Source organism: Heterocephalus glaber, unplaced genomic scaffold, assembly GCF_053883595.1.
Source record: "Heterocephalus glaber isolate CG9 unplaced genomic scaffold, H.glaber_assembly_v1.0 deba00001454, whole genome shotgun sequence".
NCBI lineage: Eukaryota > Metazoa > Chordata > Mammalia > Rodentia > Bathyergidae > Heterocephalus > Heterocephalus glaber.
Window position 1 is genome coordinate 12,154,664 of NW_028258303.1, and position 13,312 is coordinate 12,167,975.

The following is a 13,312-nucleotide window of genomic DNA, read 5'->3' on the forward strand; positions in this document are numbered from 1 at the left end:
CATTTGTTATCATAATATTTAAAAAGGATGAGTGGCTGTGGACTGCAGGTTCAACATACCTTAAAGAGTGCTGTATCTATATGAAGGTTTTTTATTACTTACATCCAGAGACACCAACTCTTGATAGCTTAATGAGAAAAGGAATTTATTTGGTACAATAGTTGAAGAATCTACAGGAAGATTAGAGAAACAGGATTGGAAATGGACAAGGACCTAAGGAAGCTGGGTGTCAGAAAGTAGTAGCCAAAAGTCATGCTACCAAACAGGTGTTAGGAAGACAGCACTGTAAGGTGGTGGTGGTAGTGGTGGTGGCGGCAGCAGTGGCTGCAGCTGCGCCTGCTGATGTTGCTGTTGCTGCTACTGCTACTTTAAATAATTTTCTTGCTGATAGCATCTTTGTGGTGCTAGGTAGAGTTCAAAGTCTAGGGTAGTGTTACAGCTTTTGTCTAGATGTCCCCCCAAAGCCTCATATGGTCATAGATGGGGCTTTTCAGAGGTGGCTGAATCTAGGGCATGTGATGCTAGGATTAAGTGTATGATGCTGGGAAAAGGGTGTATAATTACTAAATTAGTCTACTGATTGGCTTGGCATAGTTCTGGATATAGATAATGGGAAGGCCCACTGTTAGTGTGAGTGCTACCCATGCTAAGAGGATGTAGCCTGGATAGAATATAAGGGACAGAAAGAGGGCTGCTGTCATCACTTGCTGCTTCACTACTTCCCTGCTTGCTGCTTTCTGCTGTGCTGTCCTCTGCCCCTCAGTGAACTATTTCTCCTCTGTGATGTCCTTCTGCCATGCCACCGTGCCTTGAACTGAAACCTCTACAAACTCTGAGCTACAATAAACCTTTCCTCCTTTAACTTTTTTGTCAGGTATTTTGTCTTAGCAAGGACAGAAGTAACTAAGACAGGTAGAATCAGCTTGGTTTAGTCCTTGTTCTGGCTGCTGGGATCTCCTCCTTTTGGCCATGGTTCACACTGTAAGGAATTTGCTCCAAATAAGAAAGTTATTTGGAATAGAAGACTCTTCCCTACCAAGTGAAAGGAATTAGCTGTCCTTCATAACTACTTGCTAAAATATATTTCTAAACAATTCTGCATGATGACAGGTAGCTGTGAGCTTCTGCACTATAAGGTAAGATTGTTAAAGATATATCAGATGTTCTAGAAAACATATGATTGTTTCTGTTTTTAAGAAGAATTGTGGCAGCTTACTAGGGAAAGGTGGGTTTTTTTCAAAAGTTTTATATATTTTAAAATTTTATAGTATAAGCATAACTAAAAAGCAAAATAAAAGATTATAGGAAACACGGAGGTAGACCTTTTGCAGATGGGAAGACGTAGAGATGGATGGAGAATAGTGTGAGGAGAGGGAAGGGGACAGTAAAAAAGATTAAGATGTGGGGCTAGGGATTTGGCTCACTGGTACCGTGGCTGCCTTTCATGCGGAAGGTCCTGAGTTTGATCCCCGTTACCAAAAAAAAGAAAAGAGATTAAGATGTGACCTGTATATGTACCAGCTCTCCATGGTGAGTGTATTCATTATGTATTGCAGACATACTAATTAAAAAATTAAAGAAATTTATAGATTATGTATTTTGGAAAAAAAAACTCAGAAAGCAAAGATCACCAGATAGGCATTTATTTTTCAACATTTTCTATTTAAGATATATATAAGATATTATCATTTATAAGAATAGATAAAGCCCAAATGTACAGTAAACACATATATCCTAATTGCTTTAAAATGTCTTAAGGGAAAAAAGGTTGAAAAAATCAAAAGAGCAGTGCTAATTCAAATTATAAAATTATTTGTGCTCTTAGCAATTTCTGATAGCTTCTAGTTTTTCACAGTATATTTCATGAATTAGTTTTTATAAGAAAATGATACACAAGAACTTTTTTGTAGGTTACTTACATGCTACATTGAATGTGGAAAATTGTATTTTCATGAAAAATTAGTTGAGGAATGTTTTATTACACATATGCATGCTTTTGATTCCTAAGAGCTTGGTTCCATTAATAATATTAATATCAAAACAACAAATAAAAGGAAAAACAATAATGTTAGTATCTCTTTTGTAACTATAGGTAATATGGAATATAGTTCAAATACAGACAGATTACTTTTAGAGACAAATATTTTCATAGTTACAAGTGTTAAATTTCCTAGAAGGTTCTTCAACCTAGAAATCACAAATGTATATTATAAGAGAAAATGTATATTACAAGAGAAAAGTCATTTTCCTATTGCAGAATTCTGATCATTTCAGTAATTCCAGTTAAACTTGTTCTAGATTTTCAAATTATCGTTTCCAGGACTTCGTATGTTTCAGTGTTTTAAAGAATTCTTTCTTTCAACTTGCTGTAATGAGAAAATGAGAATTTTATTTATTGGACAATTATTCTTTTTTCTTCAGTAATTGAGAGTTGTATATAAAAACATATAGTAGGAAAGGGATGCTATCATAACCAAGGACCCTTTATCCAAATACATCACAGGATCATAGCAGAATCTTTCTGCAGTCCTCTATTTTCTTTTTTCAAAAGATGTTTTGGATAAAACAAATTATAGCATAGAGGTAATTGGGTAACCTACCTTGATAATAAGGCCTGCTTGCTTTGATGTGGGATTCAGGCATCGTTTTCCTTTATGTGCTTTCAGGGTAATACTGTTAAGATAAAAATGAATCTTAAGCTTTGAATGGGAGTACATGCACACAACAAACAAGCCTCCACAATTGTCATATTCAGTGAGCCTACTACTTACATCAGTTCGATTTTGTCACAGCTATTACTTGGGTATATTATGGAAGCTTTCTCTATATCTGCCACTTTTACAGCTTTCAGTCCAGGACCAATGCATAGACATCGTCCCCTTTTGAACATAGGGAAGCCTAGAGCAACACATCATAACATTGGTTAGTAATACATCTGGTGGGAACACATGACTCTACTTTATTATCCTGGTGACAAATGCGAGATGAGTTTTCATTAAGGATAAAGATAGTAATTTGTCAAATAGTACTTGATACCAGTGTTATTGGTAAGGGAGTTAAATTAGATGTTGATGATTTTCTCCTAAAATTCATGAACCATTGACTACAAAATAACAGGAAACATGAAGGGCATTTATTAGATGTGAAGCTGTTTGTCTCTTGCTTTTCTTTTTAAATCTCTCTTATGTTTAATAATTTTTCCAGGAAATTTATATAATCCCCTAAAAGGTCTTCTTAACAGATATTTAAAGCTGTTGGTAAATCTTTGCTAGATTTTGAGTCCAAATAAAATCTCTTTGAAGTTTATCATCTCTGGTTTTAGTAATTATCTCTAGTATCTAATGTCTTCCTACATTTTCTGCCAAAGCTGTAACTTCTAATGTGTGAAGTTAAGTGAAAATTTTCCATATATTTTAGGATGAAAGTGGGAGAAAAGACATTTGAAATGCTACAGAAGGAATTTATAGGCTGAAAAGTAAAAAGTATAACATACCTTGAACAATTGTAGCAGAGAATATCACAGCCAAGACTATAGCCATGCCTTTCACATTCATGTTTCTTTATTGCTGCTGCTGGTCCTGCTTCAGGGTTGATACTCTTCTTGGAGATAGTAGAAATGCTGAACCTGAAAGGAAATTCTTTGTTGGTATGTAAAGAGCATTTTATATACCAACAACCAGCAATAGGAATTTCCCTCCTTGAGTCATGTTCCTTTCTTTGCTTCAAGGACTTTCAATTTTGTTCTTATATCACTGTCATTATCCCTTCCCATTTGTTGTAGTATTGAAAGTGATACGAATGTGAAAGCACTTGGTAAACACTAAAGTGGTATAAAAATGTAGAATAGGGTATATCCACATGGGAACCAACTTTGTTAAGGTAACTTTTCTGAGAAGTACATTTAATTGTTAGGCTACTCTGGGCAGTGGAATTCGATTGCAATGTGTTGAGACTGTCTTCCTATTTTCATTCTTCCATCCTTCACATGAATGTATAAAAGAACATTCTAAAATACTTTTTTAAATTCATTTGACTTTTAAATATAAATTCTTATCTTGGGTAAGGCATATATTATTTGATACCAGACAAGTCTTTATTTAGCTTTATATTTTTTGCCTATAATTTCATGTATAAAGAAGCCTCCCTATACTTCTGTACTGATAGCCATTTCTTTTTGCATTTTAAACCTTTTATTTTTTATTAGCGCCACTATTTAACACATAAAATTCTATGAGTTGTATTATGGATTGCAAAAATAATTATGTGATGTTTTGGCCTCTTGGGTTTTACTTTTTTTTTGGTACCAGGGATCAGACTCGGGTCCTTGCGCTTGCGAGGCAGCCGGCAGAACTACTGAGCTACATCCCTGGCCTTGGGTTTTACGTTTATGTAACCCCTGTTTTCTTTTTGTCTTTACCTTTTCTTTTTAAAGTTTGTTTTAAAACTTTTTATTGGTATATGTTTCCAATATATAATTATTACATTCCTTTTGGGGAATTGGTAGATATTTATTATCCTAATCATTTTTTATACCTTCTTCCTCCTCTCTTCCTCCCTCCCTCTGATCCACTTCTCCATCTCAGAAAAGCCTACCTCCATGTTTCCTACCATCTCTCCTTTATTTTACCCTTTATTTATGTTTTAGGCTTCTCATTTGAGAAAAACCATATGATGTTTAACTTTCTGTGTCTGACTTATTTCACTTAATATTTTGGTCTCAAGATTTATCCATTTTCCTACAAATGACTCAAATTCATTCTTCTTTATGACCGAATAATACTCCATCATGTATACATACCAAGTTTTCTTTACCGATTCTTCTGTTGATAGCCATCTAGGCTGTTTCTGTAGGTTAGCTGTGTTTTACTTCTGTAAACATGATTATGCATGTATTACATGTATTACTGTATAGTATGATGTCTTTAACTCTTCTAGGAAGGTACTCAGGTAGAAGTAGGTCAAATGGAATTGCTGTTTTCAGGGTTTTTTGAGGTACCTCCATACTGACTTTCATAGTGGTTGTAATAGTTTAGATTCCTACCAACAGTGTAAAGGGGTTCCTTTTCCCCCACATCCTCATTAGAGTTTGATTTTTTGCGTTCATGATGATAGTCATTCTGATTTGAATAAGATGGAATTTCAGCTGTTAGATTTGCATCTCACTAATAGCCAAAGATACTGAACATTTTTTCTTATATTTGTTGGCCATTTGTACTTCTTTTGAGAAGTATGTATTCATTTCATTTGTTTACTTTTCGATTTTATCATTTGTTTTTGGGGTCTAATATTTTTGAGTTCTATATATATTCTGGATATTATCCCTCTATTTTAAGAGTAGCTGGCAAAGAAATTTTCCCATTCTATAGGTTCTCTCTTCACTCTTTTGTTTCCTTTGCTGTGCAGAAGCTTTTTAATTTAATAAAATTAAATATTGGTATTAGTTCTTGTACTATTGGAGTTCTATTCAGGAAGTTCTTGCCTATGCCTATGTCTTCATATGTTTTCATTATATTACCTCTCAGCAGTTTCAATATTTCTGTTTTTGTACCTAGGTCTTTGTCCATTTTGATTTGATTTTAGTATAGAGTGAGAGGTATGGATCTAGAAAAAAAAAAATCCTAAAATGTATAGGGAAGCAGAAGAGATCCAGAATAGCCAAAGCAATTCTGGGCAAAAAGAGCAAAGTGAGAGTGAAGCTCAGCCGGTCCCAGCACCCAGAAGGAAGCTCCCCCAACGCCATCCCAAGCTTCTAGGGGAAAGAAGCTGAGCCGGTCCCAGCTCCCAGAAGGAAGCTCCCCCGCTGCCATCCCAAGCTCCTAGGGCAGAGAAGGTGAGCCACGTGGGTGCCAGAAGCAACACCCCCGCCCTGGGGAAATGAGAAGACACATAAACAAGCCACAAAAACAGACTTCCAGATCACCTCCAGCAACCCCAAAGGGAAATGAGATAGAACATTTTGATACTCAACCACCTGGACTCTCTGAACTGGCAACAAAAGAGGATCTGGGAAAAATGAAATCAGAAATAATTACTCAGGTAACAGCAAAGATTTTGCTCATGGTGCAAGACATGATTAATAAATCTAGAGAGGACACAGATAAAAAAATACAGGATCTGAGGAACATGATGGAATCCCAACATAGGAAACAAATGGAATCCATAAAACAGATGCAAACAGATTTCCAAGAGATTAAAAACTCCATGGAAAGTCTGCACAGCAGAATGAACCAATGTGAGGATAGAATGTCACATATAGAAGATAAGATTGCAATTAGTGAGGAAGAAAACAAAAATTGCTTTAAAATTGTGAGGCAACATGAGAAATCAATCCAGCAGCTGCTAGACCATGCAAAGAAGAATAACATAAGACTGATTGGAGTCAATGAAGAAACAGGAGAGAGTACAGATGACATAAAAACACTCTTCACAGAAGTGATGGCAGAAAACTTCCCAAGGAGGGGAAAAGAACTTGACGTACAGATAGGTGAGGCATATAGGACTCCAGCTAGCCTTAATCAAAAAAAATCTACACATAGGCATATAATAATTAGGATTCCAGAAACCTAACAGAAGAATAAAATTCTACAAGCAGTGAGAGAAAAGAAACAAATCACATACAAAGGAAAGCCCATCAGAATCACAGCAGACTTTTCAATGCAAATCCTCAAGGCAAGAAGAGCTTGGAGTGATGTATTTCAAGCCCTAAAGGAAAACAGCCTCCAACCCAGATTGATGTACCCTGCAAAACTATCTTTCAAAATTGATGGAGAAATAAGATACTTTCATGATAAAGAGCACCTCAGGAACTTCATGAATACCAAACTGGCACTCCAAAAAATTTTAGACAATACCCTAGGAAAAGACAATGAGGATCACAACCCCAGGAAACCCAGCAGAATGAATCCATTGGGCATCACAAATTAAACGCAAAGGGGGAAACTCCAACGAAAAGAAAAAGTCATGACGAGGCTTTTAAAACTTTTAACTTCATCTCCCTAATGAGTGTATAATTCAATCTTATTATTGTACTGATTAGTATTTTTCTGATTCTAGAGTTGCACACCATTCCTTGTGCTATACTGGCTATTTATCATCTTATGTCTACATTTTAATTGGGTTGTCTATTAATGAGCTCTAAGAATTCTTTATATATTCTGGTCATAAGTTATATGCATTGTAAATATGGTCTGTTTAAGGACTACTTTTCATTTTAATGATGTCATTTAAAGTTCTAAATTTTGATGGAATCTCACTTAGCAATTTTTTTTCTTTTATACATCATGTCTTTTGTATCCTAGGTAGTTCTTGCCTACTCTGAATTCATAAATATTTTCCCTTATAATTTCTTCTTAAATGTTTATACTTTTAGGCTTTCTTATTTAGGTTCATAGATCCCTTCAAGTTATTCTCATGTATGGAAAAAAAGGGTTGAGGTTAATTTTTTATATAAGGATACCAGGTGTTCTAGTGCTGTTTGCTGAAGACACTATCTCTTCCTTGGCTCTTGAATCGAGTTTATATTCTATAAAATGCTAATGTTAAATAATCTTTCAAAACTCAGTGGACCATATATGTGTGGTTCTATTTCTAGATTCTCTGTTTTATTCAAATGATCTATATGTCTTTCCTTGCACCAACACTGCCTTGATTACTGTACCTTTAGAAGAAGTCTTAAAATTGGGTGCTAAACGTCTTCCAACATTGTTTTTGTTTTTGGCTTTTCTAGGTCCTTTGTACTCCTACATAACTTTTAAATTTCAATATCCAGTTCTTCATTTATAGCAAGTATACACAGAACTGAATTTTTATATATACCTTGTGTTTTCTAATCCTACTAAATTCAAGTACAAGTTCTAGGGGCTCCTAGAGATTTCTTAGTATTTTCTCTGTAGCTGATCATTTCAACTACATATAAAGATTTTGCTTCTGCTGTGCCAATCCTATCCTAGTTGTGTCATTTTATTGCCAGACTATTTTGATTTAGACCTATGTTTCAAAGTCTAATGGACAGATGAAGAGTAGGCATATATGCCCTTGTTCCCTACTTTAGGGAGAAAGCATTGTATCGTCTCCATTCATAGAAGGATTTTTTGTTGGAAGTATGGAGTACATGTCTTTGATCTGTTGAAAAGGTTCTGTTCTACTTCTAGTCTCCTGATAGCTTTTACCATGAACAGCTGTAGAATTTAGTCTAATACTCTTTCTCCAACTAGTGACAGGATCATATGGCTTTCTCCTTTCCTCTGTTAAAATGATGACTTTTGGGGGTGGATCTTCCAATGCTGAACCAACACTGCCATCCCTATAATAAAACCACTTTCTACATACTGCCAGATCTGACTTCTAAGAGTTTGTTTTGTTAAACAAATTTCTATGTTCATACCTTTTCCTTCTATTATCTTTATCCAGTTTTAGGATTAACACAATGTTGATTTCCTAAAATGAGGGGAGAAGTGTTCCTTCTTTTTTCTGCTTTAACTGTTTGATATAATTTATCAGTTAAAATGTTTATGAGCCTGCTGTTGTCATATAGGCAGGTTTTCAAGCTAGGAATATACTTTCTTTAATAGGTGCTATTCAAATTTTATATTTCCTCCAGAGTTAGTTTCATTAATTTGTCTTCTAAGTTACTTCTTAGAAGTTGTTACATTTATTTTAAAAAATTTTTGAAATATGGTTTCTATATCCTTTTAAATTCTGTAAAATCTGTGGTAATGTCTCCTAGATCTTAATATTGTAATTTTAAAAATGTATAACTGATATTGTGTAACAGGAACAAAAGGTTTAAAAGAGCAGGGGAATTGGGAAGGGTAGGGGAAGGGAGAAAAGGGAAAGGAAAAAATATGAGAAGAGGAAAAAGATGGAAACAAGGTCTTTGCAAATAGGGAAGGGTGGAGGGGGTGAAGGGAGGGAAAGGGAAGGGGAAAAGAAATAAGAACCAAGAGGCTCATGTAATAGTATAAGATCCCAATGATGAATGTAACTGTATTTTATACCTGAGATGTACCAATAAAGTTAATGGGGGGGGGGAGAAGCAAAGTGAGAGGCATTACATTTCTGGGTTTCAAGTTATACTATATAATAAGCTATAGTAATCAAAACAGTATGGATCCAGGCATGGTGGCACACATCTGTGAGTCTGGGACAGGAGGATTGCCACGAGTTTGAGGCCAGCCTGGGCTACATGGTGAGTCCAAGGCTAGCCTGAACTACACAGTGAGACTCTGTCTCAAAGAACCAAAAAATAAAATAGAAAGTTCTTAAAAAATGTTTCGAACAAACAGCATGGTACTGGCACAACAATAGACATGTAGAACAAGGGAATAGAATAGAAGACAGAGACCAACTCCCATGAACCTTTAGCCATCTGATAGCCTCTTTAACAAATGGTGCAGGAGAAACTGGTTATCCATGTGCAGAAGAATTAAATTAGACCCATAACTCTCAACCTTCTCTAAATCTTCTTTAACTTTCTAAATATATATATGTCACTTGTACAGGCTTAAGAACATCATATCTGAGGGACTTTTTAATGGGTAGATTCAATAAATTTGTTTATCATATAACTGGTAATATGTAATGTTTTAAAATGCTTTCATGCTGTCTTTGATTTCTAAGTTCTCTTTGATTTCTAACTTTATTTTTCTATGGTGCTAGCAGTTGAACCTTGGACCGCAGATTATGCACAGCCTGTAACAGTGAGCTATTGTATACCCCTAGCCCCAACTTAAAATTTTTAAAAACTTTTTTCTTGTGCAATTTTAAAGGAATACATTGTCTAAATTTTGCTCTTAATCCTTAAAATTCTTAATATTTACCTGAATTTTAAATATTAATTTTAGATCAATCATAAATAGTATCTTTTATTTCTGCCCCTTGTCAGTTCCATAAATTTCTTTCAAACATTTATTTCCTAGTTTTGTTGATATAAATCTGGAATTTTTAGCTAGTTAATATTATTTTCAGATTATTATTTTTACATTATTGAGTCTCTCTTTTAAGAATTATCATTTTCCTTTTATCTTGAAGTCATGTATTTAGACACAATACTGAATTTAAATTCTTTTAACAGCTATTCTGATCTTTAAAACCTCTGAAAGTCTTTGTTTTAATAATTCTCTTAGCTAGAATATTATTTCTCATTTAATCGCTCATTTAATAAATGTAATTCAGGATTACTTTTCCCATAGGTGTATGGGTAAAACATATGCTTTCCTTTATGTTGCTTTTCGTGTTCTCATTAGAAATGCAGTAGAGGATGGTTGCTAACAGGGAAGTCTCTGGTGTTAGCCTGTGTTCAAATCTACATTGTACTGTTTACTAGCTGTGTGGTACTGAACAAATAACCTCATCTCTTTTAACCTCAGATTTCTCATATAGACTGGGAATAATAATATCTTTTTCATAGGGCTCTTATAAGCTAGGTATTAAAAAGAAATAATACATATACATCATTTAAAAGAGTATCTGACAGGGCCGGGGATTTAGCTCAGTGGTTCTGCAGCCTGCCTTGCAAGCGCAAGGACCCAAGTTCGATATCCGGTACCAAAAAAAAAAAAAAAAAGTATCTGACACCCAAAAGGTGTTAACTGTTTTTGTTATTTCTGTTTTACAGTGTTCTCTCCTAAATCAGAGTGCCACATGGCACTTATTTTCAGCATTACCACAGTCACAACCATTTAGTAAAAGATTGGGTTATATTGTTGCAAGATACAAAATTTTTTTAAATTATAATTTTTGAATGTTAAAATAGCATATTGATCATAGGCAGTTTAACAACTTAGCAAGACCTTGTTTGAAAAACAAAAAGAGAGGTATCTGGTGGTGTGGCCTAGTGCAGAGGCCCTGGATCCAGTCCTCAGAGTTAGAAAAACAAAACAATAGGGCTAGAGATATAGCACAGTGGTAGCATTTGCCTAGCATGTATGAGACCCTGGGTTCAGTCTCTAGCACCACTAAAAAACAAAGAAGACCAGCTATCTATTTTAGTTTTCCCCCTCTTTGGATACACATACATATATACATTTTTCACCTAACAGCTTCCATATCAGAATATGTCAAGCCTCTATTTTTTTCTCTGTGTCAGGACACTGTATTTATAGATACTCTAGAAAGAGGCAGGGAGAAGACAGGAAAAAAGATTCTCCTTCTCTATGAGGAGAGAGCTACTCTGTAGTTTATTGGGAGGTGGTGATGACTGCTGCTGCTGCTGCTGGCTTGTGATCCTAGTAGAAGGTTGTCCATACCCACGTGGTTATGGTTTTGTCTCCTTTTTTTCAGAGCCAAATCACAATTTAAATATTACCATGATTATTTAGTTCTTCACTTTAAGTCTTTAAGTAATAGATCTAAAATCATTCAGGGTTGCAACAGGGGTTGGTTTTGTGCTGTGACCTTTTCATCTCATTTCCGTGAACCATTCAAAAAACAAGGCTAACTAGGCTTGGGTGGTGCTAGTGTGGCTGGTCTCTCTTCCTTTACATACAGTCCCTCTTTACTGCCTCTTCCTCCCAGTGTTCTTGCTTTACGATTTCCTGGAAAGCACCATCTCTCTCCACAGCAGTTCAATTGCTCATCCACTCATTTGTTGAACAGATGTTTATTTTAGGTTTATGCCACATGCCTAATACTCTTATGACCATTGGAGATAAACACCCAACAAAAGCAATCAAATTCCTTCTTGTGTATTACAAATTTTGTGACTTTTGCCAGTTTTGTAGATGATATATGCCTGATTTTGGCTGGCTCTTCAGATATGTGGAGTCAGGTGTTTCTTCAGGATTGACTCTGACTTGTTCAGGCACATGGCTGCAAAAACAAAACACACCATCAAGGATTATTTATTCAATTAAGTTAGAAATGGAAACTAATGTTGCCATTTACTGTAAGTCAGCAGTACATAACAGAATCCTGTTTTGAGTTCATAGACAGCAGATGACTCACTGTAGTGGAAGAGGTTGCCAGGCATGTGTTATACACCTAAAATGATGTGAAGAGACTGAACAGATGGGTAGAGAATCCTAAACTCTTAAAATTACAGTAGTGTAGTACCTGATGCTCTTTTATTAAAAAATTAAAGAATTTAGGGAGTGGCTAGTAGATTTTTAGGGGAGACTTTTTATACAATATTATTTCTGTGATTTTCCTAGAGCATTATTAAAATACTCATCCCAGAAGTTAGACATACCCTGTGGGCTATAATCAATGCAACTATTAGGCACTAGATAAGGCTATCTTTCTCCCAAAAACTTGAAATAAATTGTATAAATAACAACAACCAAAATCATCAAGGCATTGAGGAATAGTGCATAATTTGTTGCTGTTGGAAGGAATTCCAAAGTGACAATTTTGAATAATGCTCTTTCTGAGCTGGTATTGATTTCTTTCTGGGACTTCAATGTAAAAAGATATTTTCAGAAGCTGTTCACTGCTAATGAAATTTGGTATTTGAGAATAAGATATACCAGAGCTCCTATTTTATAAAAGATGACTTCATCCTTGATATGTTCTGTACTAAACATTGTAATCTCAAGTGCAAACATAACAGAAGTGACCGTTTTTAGTGGCCACTATTGCCTTACTGACTTTTCCATGCTTGAGAAGGCCACTGCTAGTCATCTACTTTTCCTTTCCTTGTCAGTATGTCAAAAGGGATAGAGTCAACACTATGGCACACCTCATATGAAAGATTACTGAACTGTGATATGAATTTCTGATGTTAAAGGAGAGGTGGTTATCTGGTCTCTGAAAAATGAATTAAAAAAGAACTTTTTAGCTTCCAGTGATGGTAGTTCATTTTATTTTGCTTTTTAATTATGCCCATTCATGGTGGTAAGATATAAGCTATTCATATCTTCTTCCTGGATTTGGATGGTTTCTCAGTGGCTTCATTAAATTTATCACACAAGAGTAGGTTTCCTGAAATACTTAAGCTATGGGTGTTTTATTAAGTTACAACTCTTCTGTCTTTGGAAATTAGGTATTAAGAGTTTGATATACTGCTCTTTTGAAAGGAAAAATTTATGTTTCTCTAGCTTTTTCAGAAGAAGTTATCAAATAATACCTATTCTTTGCTTGTTTTTTTCAACCTGGCAAAGCACAGTATAAAAATATTGTTTTCTCTAAAAGCAAATTCATTTGCATTACAGTATTACCTTTTACCATTTCCATTGTTAAGCTAATTTTATTAGAGTCTGATTAACAAGTGACAGACTCTACTTGATATATTTTCAGAATAATTCAGAAAGACAAAAAACCAGAGATTTGAAAATGAATTATATTCCTTTAGGAGTTTAGGTAGACTTTTTTTTCA

General features: G+C 34.9%; 2 protein-coding genes across 4 annotated transcripts in view; one reads left to right on the forward strand and one right to left on the reverse strand.

The window, feature by feature from the left end:
* The window catches only part of Art3 (ADP-ribosyltransferase 3 (inactive)), a 148,574-nt gene that overhangs the window by 38,574 nt on the left and 96,688 nt on the right, over positions 1 to 13,312 (forward strand). The window lies entirely within an intron of this gene.
* On the reverse strand, positions 1,713 to 3,783 carry Cxcl11 (C-X-C motif chemokine ligand 11). Its single transcript, XM_004848115.4, has 4 exons — positions 3,494 to 3,783; positions 2,772 to 2,898; positions 2,601 to 2,673; positions 1,713 to 2,366 (listed from the first exon to the last, which is right to left on the reverse strand). The coding sequence occupies exons 1-4, from the start codon at positions 3,552 to 3,554 to the stop codon at positions 2,334 to 2,336; spliced, it is 294 nt and encodes a 97-aa protein (XP_004848172.2). The 5' UTR covers positions 3,555 to 3,783; the 3' UTR covers positions 1,713 to 2,333.